Source organism: Vanessa atalanta, chromosome 21, assembly GCF_905147765.1.
Source record: "Vanessa atalanta chromosome 21, ilVanAtal1.2, whole genome shotgun sequence".
Taxonomy (NCBI): domain Eukaryota; kingdom Metazoa; phylum Arthropoda; class Insecta; order Lepidoptera; family Nymphalidae; genus Vanessa; species Vanessa atalanta.
The window spans coordinates 4,600,948-4,624,051 of NC_061891.1; the positions used below are offsets into that span (position 1 = coordinate 4,600,948).

General features: G+C 31.1%; 1 protein-coding gene across 1 annotated transcript; it reads left to right on the forward strand.

Annotated features, from left to right (window-relative positions):
- The first annotated feature begins 9,048 nt into the window (after nucleotides 1-9,048).
- Nucleotides 9,049-15,232, forward strand: LOC125072202 (beta-1,4-glucuronyltransferase 1-like). The gene is made up of 4 exons (XM_047682727.1): nucleotides 9,049-10,252; nucleotides 11,802-11,922; nucleotides 14,408-14,533; nucleotides 15,035-15,232. The coding sequence occupies exons 1-4, from the start codon at nucleotides 9,153-9,155 to the stop codon at nucleotides 15,230-15,232; spliced, it is 1,545 nt and encodes a 514-aa protein (XP_047538683.1). The 5' UTR covers nucleotides 9,049-9,152.
- The last annotated feature ends 7,872 nt before the right edge of the window (nucleotides 15,233-23,104 follow it).

Genomic DNA, 23,104 nt, shown 5'->3' on the forward strand with positions numbered 1-23,104 from the left:
GTTCCATATTACTAAATAAGGAAGGCAACATTTTATTTCCCAAGGTTTGTGGTGCGTTGGTGATGTAAGAAATGGGCGATGGTAACCGTTTATCATCAGGTGACCCATTTGACCATCCGTCTAGCTATATCACATATATATTTTCTATTATAGTTTATTATTAATTGTATTGCTCCCAAACATATTGAATAGTTGGTGAACCAAATCGGAGTAATCTTGTGATTAATTTTTGCTCGTATTACAAGTAAGGTTTTCCTTCTACTTAAGAAAGACCTTTGATAAATAGGATAGATTTGATAGATAGAACATGTAGGAGTTTTATATAAAAACTAGCTGTACTTGCCGGCTTTACTCGCGCAAAATTTATAAAACTTTATCTGTAGCTTACAAACCGTCACGCCCCTTTTTATCCCCTCGACGGGTAAATTAAAAAAGTAGCCTTTGTCCTTTTCCGAGAATCAAACTATCTACATACCAAATTTGATCTAAAACTTAATTTTAATTAATTTACCCCCTCGAGGGGTAAATTGGAAAAGTTGTCTTTGTCCTTTTCCGAGAACCAAACTATCTCCATACCAAATTTCATCTAAATCGGTTCAGCGGTTTAAGCACGAAGAGGTAACAGACAGAGTTACATTCGCATTTGTAATTTTAGTAAAGATATATATTGTTCATTATGTAATAAATACTTAAATTGATAAGGGATAACGCTTTTTACTTTACATTTAGTTCATACAAACCTACGTTTATTCATATGTATGCTTGTTCTGAAGAGTTATGAATAAATGAATTTACTGCACAATTTCTCGTTGTAATATATTTTCTGGATATAAGTGCATATCTGCAGTGTAGGTTTGAACGTAACTGTTCCTGTCTCCGGAGTCACCACATTCGCTATTTGCATATTTCCTCCAGCAATTCTGACCGCTATTTGTCATAATTGAACTACTCTCGTCTAAATGGTGCATAAAGTTAGCTATTCACAGTTTTGATGTTTTGAATTAGGTATTTAATCTGATTACATCGTATCAGCTGATAGACGCTCAGTTTTAGTGGTAATTTTTATTATATAGGAAGTAGACTATATCCTATTTTGCAAGTTAATAGTCTAGTATTATTGATGTTTTATATTTTATTGAAATTATGAGAGAATCGTAGTTTAGAAAATATATAATTTACACATTTTGCTCGGAAAATTAAATAGTCCACTGGAATGTTACAATTTTAGGGCCAAATTGAACATTTCCTAGAGTACACACCACAATCTTGGGGGCCAACCTTACAAACTTGGGATTAAGATTGTATTGACGCCTCCTACATGCCCCATAAAAAAATTGCTTCCTCTAGAAAATGTTCAATCAATGTAACATTTCAATGGACTAAAAACCAACTTTGACATTTGTTTAGCAGAGTAAGAAATATCGATACGTAATAAACGAATATAAAAATACATAAATTCGCCGTTGATTAGCATTTTCATCAATTTTGCAAATTGACGTTTATAAGATTTCCATATTTTCTTTTGACGCCTTCGTATAAAAATTGTTATAGAAAATATACATTAAAATAAACATAACAAAACGCTTTACTGATTTTTTTTCCAAGAAATAAACGCTATAGTTTCATATTTATTATAAAACGACAGAAGTGATAACTTAAACTGTCTGAAATACAACTTGCGCTGTGGGTTAGAGTGAGAGAGGGGGAGGCTGCTTACCGCTGCCGTATACGTAAGACAAACAGACTGAGCGCCGTAACGCGTTACGTAACGACGCTCTTCGGCCCTCCCATAAGAAGTTATCACTTCAAAAAAAAATCTCATAGGGAGACAGTAACCATTCTAAGCATAAAATTGTGTTACAGAACTGGTGCTCCCGGATTATAAAAGAAGAATCGCTCCTAATACTTATACCATGTATTGGGTTTTACAGACGGATGTTTTTATTCAATATTGTATCCAGTGGTTAGGAATAAGCTAGACTCAGTAGAACCGCTTGAAGAAACTCAGCATGTGTCATATCAAAGTTTAAAAAATTGTAACCATTATCAATATTAGGTAGAGAAAGCCAGGAGACGGTCGTTTCATTATCATTAAACGTCTAAACAACTTTAATATGACCCATAATCAAGGTAAGACTGGCTAAAAATAATTAAACTGAAATTAAATTTTGTAAGGAATAAAAATTTTAAATTCCATTTTATAATATATTTCAAATCCACGGCATTATAGATGCATGCGAAATGGATTTACGTATAAAATTTTTCGTTTTTAAATAAGTAAGCGGACTAAATAAATATCTTGTCTACGTTCAACTATTTGCAACTCAACAAAAAGTTAGTTCGAAAACGTTCATTCTCGTTGTTTAAACACGTGAGGCACTAAAAATTCATACGAGTGCTACATTTGTTAGCTTTCATATTCGTATATGTACATTTATTTTACCCAAGTTGTTTGCTTAATGAAAACCTCTATACTGGAATTTTAAACATACTTACATGAATATAAAAAAAGTTAATATTTTATGAGTGCAATACAGAGAAAACAGTTATAATAATACCATACTTAAGGCTTCGTAGACAAGGCGTTACAGCCAATTTTACTTTTGGAATAGTCTAATATTATAAGCTCTTATTATTGTATTTTTTTTTTATTTTAGCAAGCAGTAAAACCGATTCCTAAATCATTTGGTTTAATAAAAATTTAGCACGATTATACATTTTTAAATGAATTTTTCTTATTCTAAATTTCAATAAAAAATGTTTTAACGTGGTCAAATTATTGACATTTTGATATTTTTTATAAAAGTTTATTATTTATTTCTATTATAATTCTTTTTTCAATTGTGTATCGATTTCCTAAAAAATATTGATACAAAGCATTTAAACTATTTTAAAAGTGTTATTAAAAATAAGTACATATTTTCAAAATAAAACAATATAAGTCCACCAGACCACAGCATGGAAAGCAAAAAATATAAGCAAATGTTTTAAGCAAAAAATATTTAAATATTTATTTCAATAGTTCACATGCGTTAGTTTTGGGATTCACGCATCAATATAGCGTTTCACTGTAATTAGTTGTCAACATTTCACGAATGAGGTACGAAGTGACTTCTTACAGAATAGCACTGCTAGGTTATATATATGGTGTGTTCAGTTGGAATTAAATATCTTTATTGTTATTATTATGGTCACAATTTATATAAAAAAATGATTATATAAGGTTATATTAAGAAGATTTAATACCAAATTTGTAGGTTCAAATCCGAACAAACAACACTGAATTTTTCGAGTGCTACGTTGGTATTTGTTGTCCATCGACAGGTTTTAGATAGAAAAAAATTGCGTATATTGAAACTACATTTTTTTTAAAATAAATAAAATTTTCCACAGATGTAATGTTCGTGTCTTTAGTTTTATTTATTATTTTGATTGTGTTTACTTGTTTTATATGTGTTGGATTTTGCTAAATATCTAGTAGTCATATATATACCTATAATACTATGTCAATTGAAATTTTAAGACTGCTTGATATTTTTAAACATTATCATAAGGTGGAAGTAAATGAATTTAAATTCTTATTATCTTGCTTTTAACAGTAGAATATTCGAAATATGTTTGTTTGAACTATGTTTTGCAAGTAAAAGTTCAGCATTATAAGGCTTCGAGCGCCTCTGGGAAGATTTAAATTTTGTGCTTCAACTTATTTTGAGTGTGATAACTCACATATTTAGAGTTCAACACAAATGTTGTGCATTAAGTTTTGTAATTTGTGAGCCTAATTAATTAAGTTCATGTTTATTTTATTTGTTTGAGCATTACGTTCTCATTGTGTGCGTATGCCCCAGCGGCCTATAAACTGTGGGTCTACACAGTGCGCTCCTTTGAAGGTTACGCCTTCGACTTCCTTTGGCTACATAAACATAACATATATTCTTGACTATGTTTTGCCAAAATATATCAACGATTTCATGAGTCAGCCGCAGTCCAAAATTAGCTAGCGAGATTAAATCATAATTTTGTTTATTTGATAGTTTCGTAATGTCAGAAATTTAGTTATTATATAAACTAATACAAAAGTTTGTTTACGTAGAAGATATATTTGATTTATATATTTTAATAAGACAAACTGCTTCTGTTGCAGAGAATATAACTTACATAGCCTTTTCGAGCTTAAGGAATTACCTTAAGCATGAAACATGATGCTTTGTCATAATACAACGCTATGCAGATCCGTCTAACAGTTCAGTTTACTCCATAAGATATTTTCTTATAAGCCACGGATATATCCTACGTGTGTATTATATTATGTTATTAATAAAATTTTATAATTTTAATGATTACCTGTCTTAGTTCTGTTGCCAGATCGATTACGAGTTGATTTTGTTCCTTTTCAAATTGTGATGATACTTTTATTTCTTGCGGACCTAAAACACAAAATAAAAGTATTGTAGTTACATTATTTAAATAACATTTTGCTGGGCTATGATCTATGAGGAGATTTTTTTTATGTCAAGTGACTCATGGTCCATCTAATAGTAATCATTCCCAATAACATCAATGTGTCACCTAACTACGGAACTTGGATGGTATCTCCCTTGTGCCTATAATTACACTGGCTCACTCGCCCTTCAAACCAGACACAACAATACTAAGTATTACTATCGAGACTGGCTTATACAATGCCCACAAAAACCAAGTAAAGATATCAATCAACTTATTCGATCACGCTGTCCAAAGAGGTTTTTTGGAACTTTTTACTGATCAGATTTTGATGTAGATATTTTTGTTCGAATAGCGTGAGTTAATTAAAAGACAAAAACGATGTATATTTAAATTACAACTTGCAATCTTCAATCAAGATACATATATTCTATTTTGATTATATCAACTTGAAAAGCCTGAAAAGCCCTTAATATTTCCTCTTTTGTTTTTATTGCTTTTTTTAAAAATGGCAGATCAAATCGTGCAATATAAGAGCTACAAACAAAAATATACGTATCAGCTTATTAAATAATTATAGTGATACATATGTCCATGGGTGGTGGTCGTCAGCTTCCATCAGATGAGCGTCCTGCTCGTTTGCCACTAATAGCATAAAAAAAATAAGATATATTGGTGGATATAGGATAGAATAAGTTTAAATTACAATAATTTCAGACTAAGAAAAAAAAGGGTTAGGTTCGGGTATATTATTTGTGTCTGATGTCTGAAAAGGTTTATTGTAATAAGTAACTCTGTCTATTTCTCCGTCTTGGTCTTGCTCGGCCAAACCTCTATAAAGCTAGCTTGAACTTCAAGAAAGGATATAGGCTACTTTTTATGCCTAACGCGTGACGATTAACCCCTCACACGTAAACGAAGCCGCGGGCGACTACTATTCATTTCTAAATAAAATTAATTAAGTATAAAGACATCCTCGGAGTAATTATACAATTGTTCAATATGTTAGATTAAATTGGTATAACTTTAATGGGTAAAGCATATAGTTCTATGTTAGAAAAAAATATATTAATGTTGGTCTATCTCTTAGTGAATCTAAAAAATAAATAAAATTGTAAATACCAAGAGTTAAATTGCCACTTTGAGCATTATTTCAGTGTAAATATACTTCAATATAGAGAAGAGAAAATATTACAAAAATAGGATAAGCCGGTGAAAAGGTGAGTAGAATATATTATAGTTTTTTACAATTGCAGGAGGACTAAAGGTGAATAAACAAATATGACCTTGAATTGACACAAAACCATTGGTTGAGTACTAAATAATAATAAATATTATATAAGTGGATATCAGTTAAATGGAATAGTATTGTATTATGAATACAGATATATTAATCAAGAAGTATTTGTAGTGCATAATAATATAGCTGAGCCATTAGCAAATCGCATGTAATATGTAAATCTGAGATCTGTTTAACTTTAATCGACCTGCCATTGAAATAGTCTATACACAGGAGTGTACTTGTATTTGTAAAAATTAATTTGGTAAGCAGTTTTTTTTTTGTTGTTGTTTATTTAGACATACCTTCATAGGATTGTATAACGAAAACAGCAACGATAGTCCAAAGTATCAAAAAAGTGGCTAGTCCTAGTTGGCACAAACAACATCTTAATATTATCGAATATAAGTTCTCTCCGGGAACTTTTTTGTCGGGATACACTCTCAACCACGTTTCGGGCATCTAAAAATACATTCAAAAAGAGTTTTCTGTATAATGCTATCAAGTTTGAATGTACTTTATGTACTTTAAAATGTACCTTATGGTAAACAATAGTCCGATTAAGTTCTGTCTGTGATAATTTATTGTTATCATTATGTTTGTTCGTAAATTTATCTATATTACTAAGACTACACGTGGCACCTTCATTGTTGTTTAATTTATTCATATCACTTAAAAACTTATCGCGATATGTGATTTTTTTATTGAGTGTTTTTTCAAAATCTCTAAAACTTTGCAAATCTTCAGCATTAATTTCACTATCACAAGCACCGGGTAATAAAACTTTATATTCTCTACTGACGTTACGTTTAATATTTATAATGTTAGCACCGCTTTTAGTAACAACTGTTTTGACGTTAAAGTCGTCGCCAAACCGTTTTATACTCCTATCAAATGTGACAGGAAATGTACTTTTCACTGAGCAATCACGAGCGTTGATCTTTGATTTTTTATAAAGCGGTTTAACAAATTTGAAGTTGGTTTGAAATTTATTGCTCATCGATTTGTCCATAATTTTACGTTTTCTATCGTAAATCTGAAGTAAGACTGTACTTTAATGCTTTCAGTGAATAAAGCGATAGCGTGTTGAAAACTTAAAACTATCGACTTCCTGTGTAGAGTCGAGTGTACCGGAAGCGGAACATCAAAGCACCGAACTTTTAGGGAAATGGGGTTAAGATTACCAGATTTTTCAAAAGCTGCGGAGTTTTCACATTTTTATTTTCAGCTACGTGTATGAGCTTGCCAATTTTAATGTTTCAAATTCAGAGATGAAAATGGAACTCAGATTAATTGAACTTTTTGATTATATTTCACTACTACTAGTTTTATACTCAATCATAACCTTAATCTAAATTAACTTAAAACATTCCAAAATTTGTCTTCATTGCTAGAACAGAGAAAGTAGAAAAACAATACCATCCAGTGTTAAACAAAGTTAAGTAGTTACACAAATGAATGTGACTGCATAATAGTACAATTGTGCGCTAATGTCCCTGACAACTCGTGAGAACATTTATGAATCTGAAGTTAGAAGCGTTTCTAACTCCAACACTATTATACAGAGAAATTCTACGTTAATTGCGTGTTACTTATCAATAACTTTGAAAACGCTGTTTGTAAACGTATACGAAATTCAGGTTATTTTACTTGCAGTTTTTAATTTTGGTGGTGTATCGTTCCTCATGTCAAAATCGGGCTAGCAGTGAAGTTAAAACGTAAACGCCATGTCGCTTTTCAATGAGTTCTGCCGTGCCGTTGAATGTTTTGTGGCAACAAACAACAACCTGGAAAAAGTTAAGAGAAATATGAACCGATTCTTTGAAAAAATAATTTATTTATAAATTAACAAGCTTATAAAATAAAATTAAAATATTTTTTATTCAAGTTGGGCTCATAAAAGCACTGTTGAATCGTCATGTTATCGTGTTGAATTAAATGTAAAGTTACAAGTTTAAGTTTGGAAAGTAGATTTTACCGAGAAGAACAGCCAAGATACTAGTTACACTTTTCCACGATTTTAATTACAGAATATGTCAGTAATATAAATAAAATTTAATAATAAAAAGTATCAAGTTACAAAATTATAAGTTTTTGCACAAAGTAACGCTTATTTTAACGAACTAGTGCTCACGATATCGTATCTGTGAAATTTGGAATTGGTTTGTCATTTCATATAGGTTGACTTTTGAGTCAGCTAAAGATGTCCAAATTGTCAGATTCGAAAATTCTGAGTGGTTTTCACGTCATGCTTAAAAACGGTTTCTCGTGCGATAAATTGTGATTTCTAAGCTGACTAAATTTTTATAATTGTCTATAAAAGGTTTAAAATACAAAAGACATATATCATGTATATTTTTCCTAATAAGGAAATACTCTCAACAATACCACCCAGTTTCGTTATTCTTACATATTATACAGCCTTCGTTTTATTTATATAGATAGAAAAAGTTTTAATTACATTTCATCTACTAAAACATGAATACCAATACTTCATAAATATTTAAAAAACCAGGAAGATCCATGTTATGTCGACTGTGAAACAGGAAAGAAACAAAGTTTAAATTGAGTTCGTGTGGTCTGTCACTCAGACTAGGGGTTCTTGGATTACAATTTTCCGCTACAGCTAAATGCCATTTAAATACAATTCAACGAGTTAACAAATCAGTATCAACAATTAATTAAATCGACGTTTGAGGTACCTTTGTCTCAACGTTAATATAATCTAATAAGCGTAATAAGATTTTGTTGTTGATAAATAATGAATATTTATTGAGATTTGTTTTTATTTATTATATTTTTCCCATTTTTTATGCTATTTATATTATTCTATACCTATATTTAATTGACATAATTAATAAGCAGTGAGAACACAATTGATTCTTTTGTTTCCTAATTCTTCAAATCAAAATAAAACTAAAAATGACACTAAACGGGGACTGAAGTGGCGTATATTGATTTTTGACAAGAACTCTGCGCATCTCAGTTGCGTCGCGACGCGCGCATTTGTCAAACTGACTGAAAAATAAATTCAGTCGTGAATTTTGATGATTATAAATGTAAATAATCGTGAAGTGTCTTTAAATTTGTTAACATTATGTTTATTAAGTGGTATTTGTATTGATTTATTGTACAGAAACATTTTTTGGGTGTGCGAGATATAGGTTATCATGTACCGTCTATTGTCTTAGTGTGTGAAGTTTGACTTGTTTTGATTGTGGCAAAATGGAATATTTCAGTGTATATAAATGATAAATATGATAGTTCTTTATGTTATTTATATTACTTTATTCAATTGGAGCGTAAATTAATTCATCAATTGATAAAATTCATGCTTTTCACTGTGTCATCGATGATTATAAATGAATTGATTTATAATAAAGAAATTAAACTGCATTGAATATTAAAAATCAGATAATGATAATTCAAAATGTCGACATGCATCAGAATATGTGGGGCTTACTCATATCGGCTGACAAGAAGGCATTCAACCATTCTACTCATTGCTTTATTTATCGTAATCATGACGGTAATATTTCAGCTTTATGCTTACAAACACCAAGAAATGCCAAACTTCGCTGCGAAAGTCGGGGACTTTGACTATATACCAGGGGCATTTTTAAGTGGTAACCAACCTAACGAAAATGCAAGCTACTGTCAATTTAACTACGGCCTACCGAAACTAATAGAGTGGAGAAATATTCAGTCGCTAACCCCCCCAGAAGGAGGCAATGGAAGTTCTTACAGGGTAATTTATAATGCTATCCAAGGTACAGCATATGCAAATAATTCCAAGTACGATGCCCTGACATATGCCACTCAAGCTACTCCAGAATTTCTATACCACGTCGCAGAAATAGCAAGATACTGGGATGGTCCAATAAGCTTGTCAGTTTTTGTACCAAACTTCGATATGGACATAACAATGCAAATAATGAATCAGCTGTGCAGTTGCTATTCAGCTATGTCCAAGGTCTCTCTTCATCTCTTTTTCCCTAAACGCTATCCACCGAAAATGAGAATACCCGATTCTTATTATATGACCACAGAGATTCCGACAACTACAGCTAATATTTCAATAGAGGATTTGTTGAGAGGAAAATTGGAACGTTATAGAAAATTAAACAATCAAACAAGAGCTGAATATGTACAATGGGTAAGAAAGAAAAAAGTCGAAAGAATGATGGCTAGGATGCCTAAAAGACAGTTGTTTGTCCCACAGTTGATATTTAACGACTGTGCTGGAATCGACTTGTTCGACATACCAACATTTAGACAAGAGAATCATTTGGATTATCCAATTAACGTTGGTAGAAATATAGCAAGGAACGCTTCAAGGACAAACTATTTCATAGTATCTGATATAGAGTTGGTACCGAGCGATGGATTAGCTCCGAAATTTCTGACAATGGTTAGGAAACTTATGGGCGATAAGAAACGAGACGAGGGACGTATATTCTCTAAGACAGTCTTTGTTGTACCCTTGTTTGAAGTGGAAAGGGGTGTTGAGATACCTCGCGACAAAGACACGTAAGTTGATAAATGAATTCTCTAATGTTGAACACCTGCGGGTATATACCATTCAATTTACACTTTGTACGTCATAAGAGAGCAGCGTTATTAAGAATGAGACATCGTTGTTCATTTTCTCCGTATTTCAGTTTAATCTAAAGCGGTTGAAAGTTTGACACAGGTGCTCTGAAATATTTACTTGAATCGTTACTTTTCTTTTTATATATCGCTGGTCTATCCTCAATTGAAAATAATGAACTTTTTAAGGTGCGATTTATTTGCCATTTTTATAACTTTTAAAATTATTCCGAATACAGCAAAAATAAATTATGAAAAATATTAAAAGTAACATGAAACTTAATTTATACTTATCTGTTATCATTTTGTAAGATATGAATTGTTGTCGTAAATTTAATGTAACTTATAAAAAATTTAAGCCACCCATAAAATATGGCACTAAAAATGTCACAGAATTTTACGTTCAAAAGATGCTTAGACTAATAGAAGAAAAAATTATGAGATGGAATATTGAAGAGTAATCTCTTAAAGAAAACGCTTATAAGACTTGATCTGTCTTTCTTCTTTACGCTATTTAATTTATTAATACCTAACTACCCCCCCGGTTTCACACGGGTACATACGGGTGCTATATTATACAACTTTTCGATTGAAGAATAAAGAAAAAATAAAGAAAAAAAAAATTGTGTTTTAATAGCTAGGAAAGTTGAATTGTAGGCATTTATGTATTATACAAATCTTCGTAGTTTAAAAGATCTAATCGTACATACGGCGGGAAGTTACATTGTTTTAATCTACGTAGATATACTTTGATTTTTAAATTGATTATTTAATTTTTATAGTTTTCAATATTTACTAATACTAAAATGAAATACATTTACGTATGTTACTATTACGTTTAATTAGACGCAGTGTGCTTATTACACGAACGTATTTGCAGGCTTTCTGTTGGTAGATTGATTTTCCGCCACGATAATTATGGTTGAGGCGCTCCCGTGCTTGGATGCGCTTAGTAAAAATATCTTTTGTTGGCTCTCACAACACCCACGGGTTGAGATTCTATGGTCCTATTGCACACTAATTGCTAAGTCTTTAAAATTGTATTCTATAAATAAGAATAAAGAACAAAAAAAAGATTCGCAACATGATTTTATTATTATATAATATTTCATCCGATTTATCATAAACTTTTAATTCAAACATATTTTCTTTTATATTGATTTTTAAGTAAACAGTTTTGTTTAAAATTATAATTTTTTGACAATAATTTTAAAGCTAAGGCCGCACCTCGAAATAAAACCGCGTGATTTGTATTTTCGCTTGCTTCTACCATTTGCAAACATGTGATACAGAATGTAAACATATGTAGGTACTACACGCATTCGCATTTTAAAATTTGCGTAGTGTAATAAAGTTTGTATGTATATAAACTTGACTTTGTGCTATGGGGATGTCAACCAAAAAATCACGTAGTGCTATTTCGTAATGCGGTCAAAGAATTAACTTTTATTAAATCGTATATAAACCTAAACAAAATTGTACTAAACAGGTTAGTACGCTTGATAAATGAAAACCGTGCGAAGTACTTCCATCAGAAAGTTTGTGCTCATTGCCAAAGATTCCCCGGACTTCAGTCTTGGCTGATACGTCCATCGCCAAGTGTTATTGAGGTAAGTATTACTTGTATTAACAGTTTAATTATATCCCGCTGCTGGGTTAAAGCCTCTTTCATAAGGAGATTTTTTGAAGTGGTTCCACTAAGCCACGCCGTCTCTGTACAAGTGTGTACAGAGATTTGTCAATCCATGTTTTCTCGAAATTTTTGCGTAACTAACTGAAGCATAAAAAAGTCAGTTGTAAAGATCCAACATTTTATTTACTGGACGATCTCAGATCTTGTAAAAGATTTCTTTTTATTCTTTGAAAAAAAAAGACATTTTTTTGAATGCAGAGGTTATATGGATAATTTCTCAATAAAATTAGATAATTCCTTGTAAAATCTACTTTCTTGTTGAAGTCATCACCATTTTTCTAATTTAGACTAGAAAAAAGACAGACCATTTTAAGATTACTTATTTTAAACATTTTATTTTTTTTTATTCATTTTTATAACAATTTTTAATTCATTAAATCGTTTTTTTATGTTTCTTTCTACTGGTAAAATTAACTTAGGAATCCATGCTTAGGTTATAAAATAGACCTAATTACAGCTCCAAATTCTAGACATTGAGTCTAGAATTTGGAGTTTGAATATTCTAGTAGTGCTCTGATAGTCATGACAAATGATTACTCAGGCTTCGTACGGCTCTAATTTATTAATAAAGAATATGAGAAGCGCGGTTAGCAATAAAATATTAAGTCCATTTATTTTATAATGTTTATTTATTTACGCTTTTTTATTCTTGCCAATGTCACGTGCGAATTTATTTATGATAAAAATGACAAAGATCAAAATGTGTCCACAGATTATTGATTCAAATTTGGATCATTTTAACTGTCCGACAATTTTATACAGATTTTTGTAAAATGTTTATACAAACTTATATTATCGTTCATTTTACAAATGAAAACCGTATCATAATCCGTTCAGTCATTTGGTAAAGGTAGAAGAGATACAGATGGAGTCAGAAAACGACTTTGTTTTCTGCTATTTATTAGTAGATATTATATAGATTTATTTAAAAGATAAGTGTTAATTAAATTTACTTCAAATGGAGGATCAAAGAGTAATTAACGGAGTAATCTCGAATTTATTTAGTATCTTCGGTCTCCAGATATACTTAGACTTAAAGCGAGTAAAATGAAATGGATGTCCCCAAGTTATTTTCTAATTAATCAAATTTCTACAGAAGTGGTAACCTCTGCTTTCCAATCAATTTTTAGTGGAGGAAAGTGACAGGACTTTCTCTAGATTATTCTATTAATTACATTATTTTGACTGCCTCGTTGGTCTAGTGGCTAGATATTTGGCCGCAGAATACTAGGTCCCTGGTTCAAAACCTAGTTCGAGGCGATAAAAAGTTATTGGGTTTTCGTATCGAAAAATTCTCAGTCACACCCCGGAGTTTGGAAGTTGGAAGTGTGTACACTCTCGTGCCTCGGAAAGGACGTAAAACCAAACTAGCGAATGTTGACTGTTTGTACGCAATAAGGCTAAAGAGACGCGCAGCACTGTTTCGGAGTGTGTGAGGCTCTAATAATATTCTAGATCTGATCGCTTAATCCATTTTTCGTTTATCATTTCTTTACTAATATAAAAAGTTGCAAGACAAATATATAGACTTAATTGATATCATGAATGTGAAAGTGAGTTTGTTTGTTACGCTTTCAAAGAAAGAAAAAGAAAGAAAGAAAGAAAGAACACTTTTATTTGGGACCGTACAAAACATTTACACAAAAGAACATAAAAAAAAAAAATTAACAATAAAAAATTAATTGATACAAAAAAAGGGTTAAAAGAAACAAACAAAAAAAAAAAAACTATATTACAATAAACATATATGACGTGTCCCAAATAGGTGTACCATTCAGCAATTAATAGGCGTGGACACCTAATGCTGGTTTTCAATGGTACCCTCTTTGATAACTATCATTTCACTTCTTAACTAATCAACCGATCATCGTAAAGTTTCGTATACGCATCGCAGGTACACACAAAATGATATAGGGCACCTTACACCTGCACCTCACTCACATATTTAATGTATTAACTTGTAAAGGTCACGAGAAGCAAATGGAACATATGTACCTATATTATCTGTATAAGAGTTCAATGTATTTTTTTTCTTGATTAGTAGTGACGTGACGTGATCGTCAATGCAGCAACACCTTGAGAGATTGTACATTCACCCTTCAAACCAGTACACAACAGTACTTTGTATTGCTGTTTGGTGGTAGAATATTTGATGAGTGGATGGTACCTACCCAAATGGGTTTGCGCAAACAAGTAACAGTAAAGATCGCAGATCAGATTTTATTTTTTAACCTACTAATAACTATACGATAACTGTACTACGATGAATTCTAAGTAACTAAAAATGTGTTCAAAGCCAATTATTTTAGAATAGTTAAATTATTATTTCTTATGTAAGATTGAAAGAAAAAAGAAACATTATTCATAGTCACAGCGAGTGTCTTAATAATAATCCCTTTCAGCCGATGCTGATCGCTCGGAGGGAGTACCCTTATCACAGATGGGAACCTCTATACTTCGGTACTCAGAATGAACCTTGGTACAGTGAAGAGCTATCCTGGGAAGGACGTCAGGATAAAATGACACAGGTACACATTTACATGCCAATTTTTTTTAGCTTCAATGCTTTTATGTGTGGGTCAAATATTGTAACTGTAATTTATAGAATGAATATATGTGCGCGTGTGTGTGTATGTAGTTTTGGTTCCAGTTTAATTATGTGTATGTTGTATACGCGATTGCTATACTATTTAATTTAGTTCTAATTATAGGATCACTGTTAACCTGTCGTTACTTGGACACATATATGGCATTGAAATATTTTAATTTATGTCTTATAACTTTATAACTATACAGCTTAATTTTGCTTGCAAACGTTTTTAATCTTGGAAGAAACAACGAACAAGAAATGTTAATGTGTATGTAAAAAATCCAAGTCATAAACTCATAAGAGTCCACTTGAACATTAATGACTTAGATATCAATGTAGAAAGATATCATGAAGATAGTATTAGAAAATATATACTTTCATATAAAATACAATATATACATTTAATATGAATACCTGAGTATTATTTTGTTATCATTAGATGCTCGAAATGTGTCTCCAAGAGTACCGGATGGTCGTTTTGGATGGGGCCTTTCTCTGTCACGCGGCGGCGTCACGTAACGGTTCAAGAGATCACAGAGCGGAAAGGATCAACCATCGACGTTACCAAACAATAATATCTTCCTTTAAACAAAAGTACCAAAATATACCTAAATGCAAATTAATGTATGGATGTTAGTCACATTTATTATATTATAAATCATTTTTTACATTACATTAGCAGCCTATAAATTTCCCATTTATGGGCTAAGGCCTCCTCTTCCTTTGAGGAGAAGGTTAGGAGCATATTCCACCACACTGCTTCAATGCGGGTTGGTGGAATACAAATGTGGCTGAATTTCGTTGAAATTAGACACATGCAGGTTTCCTCACGATGTTTTCCTTCACCGCCGAGCACGAGATGAATTATAAACACAAATTAAGCACATGAAAATTCAGTGGTGCCTGCCTGGGCTTGAACCCGAAATCATCGGTTAAGATGCACGCGTTCTAACCACTGGGCCATCTTGGCTATATTTAAATGACGAATAATTTCACGGAACGGGTCATAATAAAATTGACTAAAAGGGTCAAGCATTAAGACTGGCATAACTATGCTATCAACTTCGTAATAATTATGTTTGAAGTAATTAAATGTGTGATTGGAAGCACAAAATCTTGTTTAAAACTCGTATAAAAATCTTGTATCGTACTCTTAGTAATAGGTCTTTAGGTAATAAGTCTTCATCGGACAGAGAACATCACTAGTAGTGTTATATATCCAGGTGGATGTTATTCCGTAGTTTTATCTTTTATTCGAATTGTGATAGCTTTTTAGCACTAAGCGGAATGTTCCTTTTTAATTCTAAAGAGTTTATTAGTGTCGGTTTAATATAAAACGTTCAATAAGTTTGCGGAGTCTATTGAGATAATTTGTATTATTCAATACTATCGTTTTTAAATAAATCAATAATTGATAATTTTTAGCAATTATGTTGCAAAATTTAATAATAAAAATATAAAGCTTGATAAAAATACGAAGCTATTTAACAGAAATTAAAATATAATACTAGATAAATATATCGAAATCGATAAACAATATTGTAATTGAAATATCGTAGATATAATAAACTTATAAATGATTTTCGAATATTACCATTTTAACTATAATAATACTATCCTATGTTATTTTAAATTTGATCAACAAATTTATTTTCAATGCTAATATTTATGTAAAATCTTCGATGTAAACAGTTTGTTTATTCAGTATTCCAAATAATCAGAGGCTATGGGTGTTGATTATATTGTAGAATTCGTAGTAGACTGATTATTATTATTGTATATTCTGGAATATGACCAATAATATTTTTAGTAACTAAGTGCCCATTGGCTAAGGCCTTCTTTCATTATCTAGGAGAAACTTACTCGACGTATTTACCTAAAAGTGGGTTGGTTACACGTGGCGGTATCTAATCCGATACATGCAGGATTCCTCACGATGTTGTCCTTCTCCACTTAGCAGGAAATTAATTAAACACACATAATGTTATTGATTAATTTGAATTATAATTCGTTACTGACTGTATATTTATCTTCATTCGGTTGTTATAATTTATTTTCAGTGCGCAAATATAAAAAGAAAGCGTCTTTACTTTGTTTAACGTGACATCCTTTTTGGAATCCGAACTCATCTAGAACAATAATTTGTCACGACTAAATTATTCGACCAAAGACAAGATATGACTATGAAGCGCTGAATTGTAATAACATAGACGTCATGGTTTATTGGAATAATCAAGATCATTAATATTTTATTTGAAATAATAATACAGTTTGTATTACCTCTATTTTTAAATCGTAGTATATTTTATTTTCTCAGTACTTACAGTCTCATTGGTAAACGTTTTCCTTGTGAAATAGGTGTGCGGTTGGGAAAATGGGCTACCTGATGGTAACCGCTCCTAAACATTGGCCCTGTAAGAAATATTTACCATTCATTATATGCCAATACACCACCAACCTTGGGCACTAAGATTTTATTGCCTTTGTGTTTGTTACACGGCTTTATTCGAGTTTCAAACTGAAACACAACAATACAATGTATTGTTCTTTGGCGATAGAAAATCTGATGACCGGGTGGTACTTACTCAGCAGACTTGTATATAGTTCCAAGTATATCTATATCGAGTGAATAGTTACATCGATTTCTTCCTCTGACGTGTATTCGAGTATATACGACAGATATGCAATACGTATTAATAAATGTTTATGTGTATTTTTAAAATGAATTTTATGTATTTATTTCATAATTCTTGTGTATTTGAGGTACGATTCGTTTTTGATCGGTATTATTTACTGGAAGTGAAATACTCTCGTATGTGTGAACTTGTCCTTAAAATACGGCGAAAAACGAAACTATAAAACGGCCAACCACGCGAAAGCAGCCTAAGATGTGACAAACAACTGTTCCTTGTTGGAAAAGGACGTAACAAAAATATGGGAACGTCTTTAACGGATTGTCATTTGTAACTCACTGATGTAATTGAACGATTCGTAAAATATAGAACCGGAGGTAACTATTAAAGTTTTATCCTGTATAATTGTCTTTTATTTTGAGAATGTGCTTTGTGTCTGTATAAAATTATACGCATTATATTGTTAAATTAAAATCATTGACATACATCGACAATGTTGTAACCAAATTATTAATAATACGGGGTTTCCTACACAATTTGATTTGGGGTCAGTAGGATATATTTACACTATAACTAATTAAATTCATAATTTAATAAACATTTCTCTAGTCGACTAACCGAATTAAACCTATATTTTTCTGTCTCTAATTAAAGGAATTCTTTGAAATAGGAGAATTACAACTTCGATCACTACACGATGCGTATTTATTGATGAATTATTTCGTCTATTAACACTGGTGCAGAGAGGTAAAATATTCTTAGCTTGGTGTTACACTGCTACAAAAGGACCCTGTACTCTTTTTTTTATTTCGTTGGTTCGATGTCGTTGGTCTTTTCGTTTGGGTTCATAATTCAGATACAGCTTTCACCGTTCCGATCATTAACTGACATTAAATAATATTGATTGTTGATTGTTTTGAATCTTTAGCGTGCTGTTATTCAGATGTAATTGTTTTTTTTGTTAAAATATTTTTATATAATTGCAATTTAACTTAGTTCACAATAAGCACCCTGTATCTTTTTTATGTATATGTAATAAGTAAATGAGCTGTGAATTATTATTAATTTTATACTACATAACTTAATAGTGTAATTTTTAATCTTTCTTATGGAATGTATTTCGTCCTTAAAGTAATAATAAAATTTAATAATAAATAAAAAAGATTGTTTTATTTTTAAATTCTTTGTTTCAGGATAAACTGTATATAAAGTAAAGTATAAGTAACAGTAACCTCCTTTCCTTTTTAAAGGTAAGGTTGGGAGAGTGGCAGAATGAAATTAGATACGTGATGGTTTCCTCACGCTGTTAGAAAAATAAAATACAAAGAATAATACAATATAGGTACACACACATACATATAACGAAGTAAAACATAATTCATATCATTGTAAACTTGGAACGGGAAATTGAAACTGTTTTGTGCACTGAATGAACTTTTAATTCCTACCTTTATATTTTATATGAATCACATACGATTAAATGTAATTTTCAATTATACAGTTGAAATATTTTTGGTATCAATTATTCCTAAATACTATTTAACTTATTTAACTTTTTGTTCTAAACGTTTCAGTTTAATATAAAAAAACATGGTAATTAAGCTTGACCTTGAAAGTTTCATCACCATAAAAAATTCGAGAACAAAGCAAATTAAAGTTAATGCCTTTTACCACCGTCTTGACAAACAGACAAGACAAGACAAGAGTGTTCAAATAGCTACCGAAATGATATTTTTAATTAAAAAAAAAAGTGTATATTCTGCTTTTATTTTCGTACTAATTGCTCTGTTGAACGTTCGCTGATAATACACTACTATGATTAGGAAATATTTAAATTAAATATTAACCAATTCTAAGAAACTATCAGTGTTCATGGTATTTCTTCAAGAGCTGGAGATCGCTTTTGAAATCGCTAGGCAGAATGCCATTGAACGTTTATTAAAACAACGTATATAAAAAAAGCTATAATAGAAGAAGCAATACGGTTTCCTTTAGCCTTTATTGTTCCAATAGAAATGAAACGCCCACGCTGTTCAAACATGATCTACAATACAAGATCTCTTATTTACCGCCCTATACATATTTACTTCGTTCCAATAAATTTCCTTTTGTTTGTGCCTGCCTTCGCTAGTTTACTCAGCTATACGGTAATCATTTCTTTTTTTTATTTCACTTTCTCATTGTCAATGTTGGTTGGTAAGGAAAATATAAATGAATTATCTCATGCCATTTTGGCGTGAATGATATTCATTAAAGATATACCATTACTGGTGATAACCATGGAGACTCTTTTATGATAAGGGATTAGAAAATTTTGATATTAAACAATTAAATTTAATATTACATTTCAATAATTATATTACTGCTCTGATATATTAAGTTAAAAAAAAAAAAATATTCTGAAATGATATTGAAAAATATTACTTACCACATATATCTTATTACTATAATATATATAGCAACAGCCTGGAAATTTCCCACTGCTGGTCTAAGGCTTCCTCTCCCTTTGAGGAGAAGATTAGAGCATATTCCACCATGCTGCTCCAATGCAAGCTGGTGGATTCACATGTGGCAGAATTTCGTTTGCTCTATAATAATGTCCTGCGTAGTTGGCTGGTCTCCCTTGACAATGGACGCCGAGGTACAAATCAGTCTGCAAGACAACATCATTAACAATTGCGAGTACAAGCAACTAGCCTTACACGTGTTGTAGCTCCGTCGAGAATGGAGGTTTTATGGAGTCTTTACATCTGCTTTATGCCGAGTAGAAAGACAATATTAATTTGTCAAGTTTTGATATAGTTTAAGATTGAAGTGGTCTTAATGTCTCTATTTCAAATCTGTTACATTTAAAATAAAACATTGTAAATAAAGCATTTTAAACAATTTAAGGAAAACATTTAAAATAAACGCAACTGTATCAATTTAATTTAATGAAAAAAGAAAATCGGTTCACAAACTGGAGAAAAATTTACTGAACTGTTTGATCTTTGCTTATATATGTATAAATGTAAATGGTCGATGTGTGAGTTGGTCACGACGCAGGACTGTGATGTTTACTTTACCTAAAAGCTTGTATTTGAACCTTGGATACCTTTATTAAAAGAAAACACACATATTAACAAAACATTACAGGGAAATTGAAAGATCTATTTTTATACGTTTTGTATCTAAAGTAAATATATTTTATATAACGGATAAATTATAAAGTATCTTAGATATTGACGTCAATATGAACTATGAAGATAATAATTAATACCCATCCATTATTTTAAATTAAATACTATATTTTATCGCAGGCCTAAGAGGTCTTATGTAGAATATTAATTGGCTTTATCTAAGGCGGTCCAAATGATGAAAGGCCTCTCATAAATTGAAGTCCGAATTGGTTATGAAATGTTCATAGATGCATAAATATGAATATGACACTGAGAAAGCCTAAGAAATTATTCAGGTTTTTGTTTTTAAGGCGTTCACTTAATTCTTCTCTTATCTTTTTTGTAAAGTACATAATTTTAACTTAGGACACTTTGCTCTTATTTCACCCCTAAGTGAAATAAGGGTTGAAAATTTGTATGGAAGTCCGTCATTTTTTAAGTTAGAAACATGAAACTTAATTTTTAGGATAATAGTTAAAAATTAGTAGATATGTATTTAAGCGTTTCTGCATATTCTACCCCTAAGGGGCAGAAATAAGGGCTGAAAATTGGTATGGAAGTCGTCTATCATTTCATCATCATTTCTTAAGGGTGAAACATGAAACTTTATTTTTGTGAAAGTTGAAAAACAAATGTGGTACAATATATACAAAGAGGTCTTAATTTAACGTAATATTTTAATTTATTCTATAATATATAATCAATATCCACGCGAGCAAAGCCGCGGGCAACAGCTAGTTTCATATATATAGATAGATATCTATGTAGATTGAAAAATATTTTTTGAATGGATAGTAATTTGTGATTAATTTTAATCTTAAAACAGGCAATTTTCTAATTTATTGTACTCTGTGTAAAGTTTATACTCCACAACCGTTGAAAAAAATTCAATAAAACTTAGCTTAGTAACTTCTCGACAGACCTACCTATTCTATTGTTCCGTCGAGATGACCGATACGATAATAAAACGAGGTTTCATGCAAGCTATCGAATCTAAAACGACACAACTTGGAATTTGTGATATTTCATAACAAAATTTTTATGTTAGCATTCATCAAAGTGAATTTGCCATTTTCAAAAGGAGATTCTGTGAAAATATAAAGTATTTTCCGATGGATTAACTTATAAGCATTGTGTAACGATTACTTTAATAGAATTTAACAAAGTCATACAAATTTAAAAAATATCCCTGATTTTTTTAACGTTACCTTTTTACCCTAACTCATGTTTCAATGGCAATATTTAATAAACTGCCAAAACAGCAAAAACTCAATACGTCATCGAGTTGAGTGGCACTTGTGACGTCAGGACATTGAAGGTACGCGCCGAACAATTTAAAAAACTGGATAAAAAGTGTCATAACGTTACGAAGATTGGTAAAAAAAAGATCATCGGGTTTTAGATCATTAGATTGGTGTATAAACAGGCTCATACTACAGTTTTATTATATATATATATATATATATATTTAGTCTATATAATACGTTCTCGTTTAGAATTCTAGCAGAATTCTCATAACGCCAAAGATTCTGAGGTTCTTGATTAATAAACGGGTCATTAAAATCAAATATTATTATTTTTTGAATAAATTTTCAATAGCAGACCATCACTCTTGAAGTCCTTAATCTTCCGTTGAGTAATACCGTTGGTTCAGTAGACAGTTTTACTAGACCAGTGTAGCCCAAAGTTAAGAAAGTGATAAATTAGTAAGTACACCTGACTGTGCACAAAAAATGTACTATGGTCTAAATCGTCCAGGAGGACATTCCATTTTATTAATATGTTTATAGAGTTATTGTTAAAATCTTTATATGTATATATAGTTACACATATATTTGTATAAGTGTGTTTGCACCGGTTGGTTTCCTACCAAATATATCGTAGTGTCAACGATATTCTTAAAGAAGATTCTTAGAGAACGGGTTTCAATCATAAAAACGAAGTGCACAAACTCGTGAGGATGGCTCATTTATGTACCAGTACTATGAATTATTTAGTAATTCGTGCTCTAACTGTCTAAAGGCGTGGTGATTACTTACATAAATAACAATTTAAAAAATAGCAATATGATTGAATAGCCAGTCGTGATTTACTTATGCTTTAGCACGATAATCTAAGCAAGTAGGGTGCTTTGTAAATGTTTGTTTGCTTATAGATAAATTGTTATATATCTTTCGAACAAACATTAGTTATGATTTATTCATTAATATTACTATAAAATGCACATGTTGCTTTAAGAGTCGATGCCCAGTGGCTAGGATACATGAATTTAAAACCTGAAGATCGTGATTCTATTTTACAATTATTTTATCTCTTGACTCGTGAATCTTGCGGAGAACTACTTATGTTTATATAAATAAATCGTCTGTACGTGTTTTTCTTATTTAACACCAAAACGGTTGTACAGATTTCGATGAAATTTTCTGTGTGTATTCAAATGGTATCTGCATGGTTTTGCCCGGTATGTGCTCGGTGTATCCGATTGAAAAGTAAATAAAATTCTTATTTGACCCGGATAAAATCCGGATGGGCAGTTAGTATTGAATGAACATAACATAACATCTGCTACATGTTTGTATAGAAATCCACGTTCGAGCAAGGTTGTCGAATAAGCCTTATGCCAGCCGTCGTACATTTTAAGGCTCTTACTTACTTTTATATACTTTTTATTATCTCGACTACAATTTCATCGATTACATGAGATTTTATATGTTTCTA

What these genes read in the sequence shown, in the direction of transcription:
- LOC125072202 (XM_047682727.1), top strand. Translation starts at nt 9,153, where the DNA reads ATGTCGACATGCATCAGAATATGTGGGGCTTACTCATATCGGCTGACA. An exon ending in ATACCTCGCGACAAAGACAC is followed by an intron (nt 10,253 to 11,801) that starts GTAAGTTGATAA and finishes TGTACTAAACAG; the next exon opens with GTTAGTACGCTTGATAAATG. An exon ending in GTCAGGATAAAATGACACAG is followed by an intron (nt 14,534 to 15,034) that starts GTACACATTTAC and finishes TGTTATCATTAG; the next exon opens with ATGCTCGAAATGTGTCTCCA.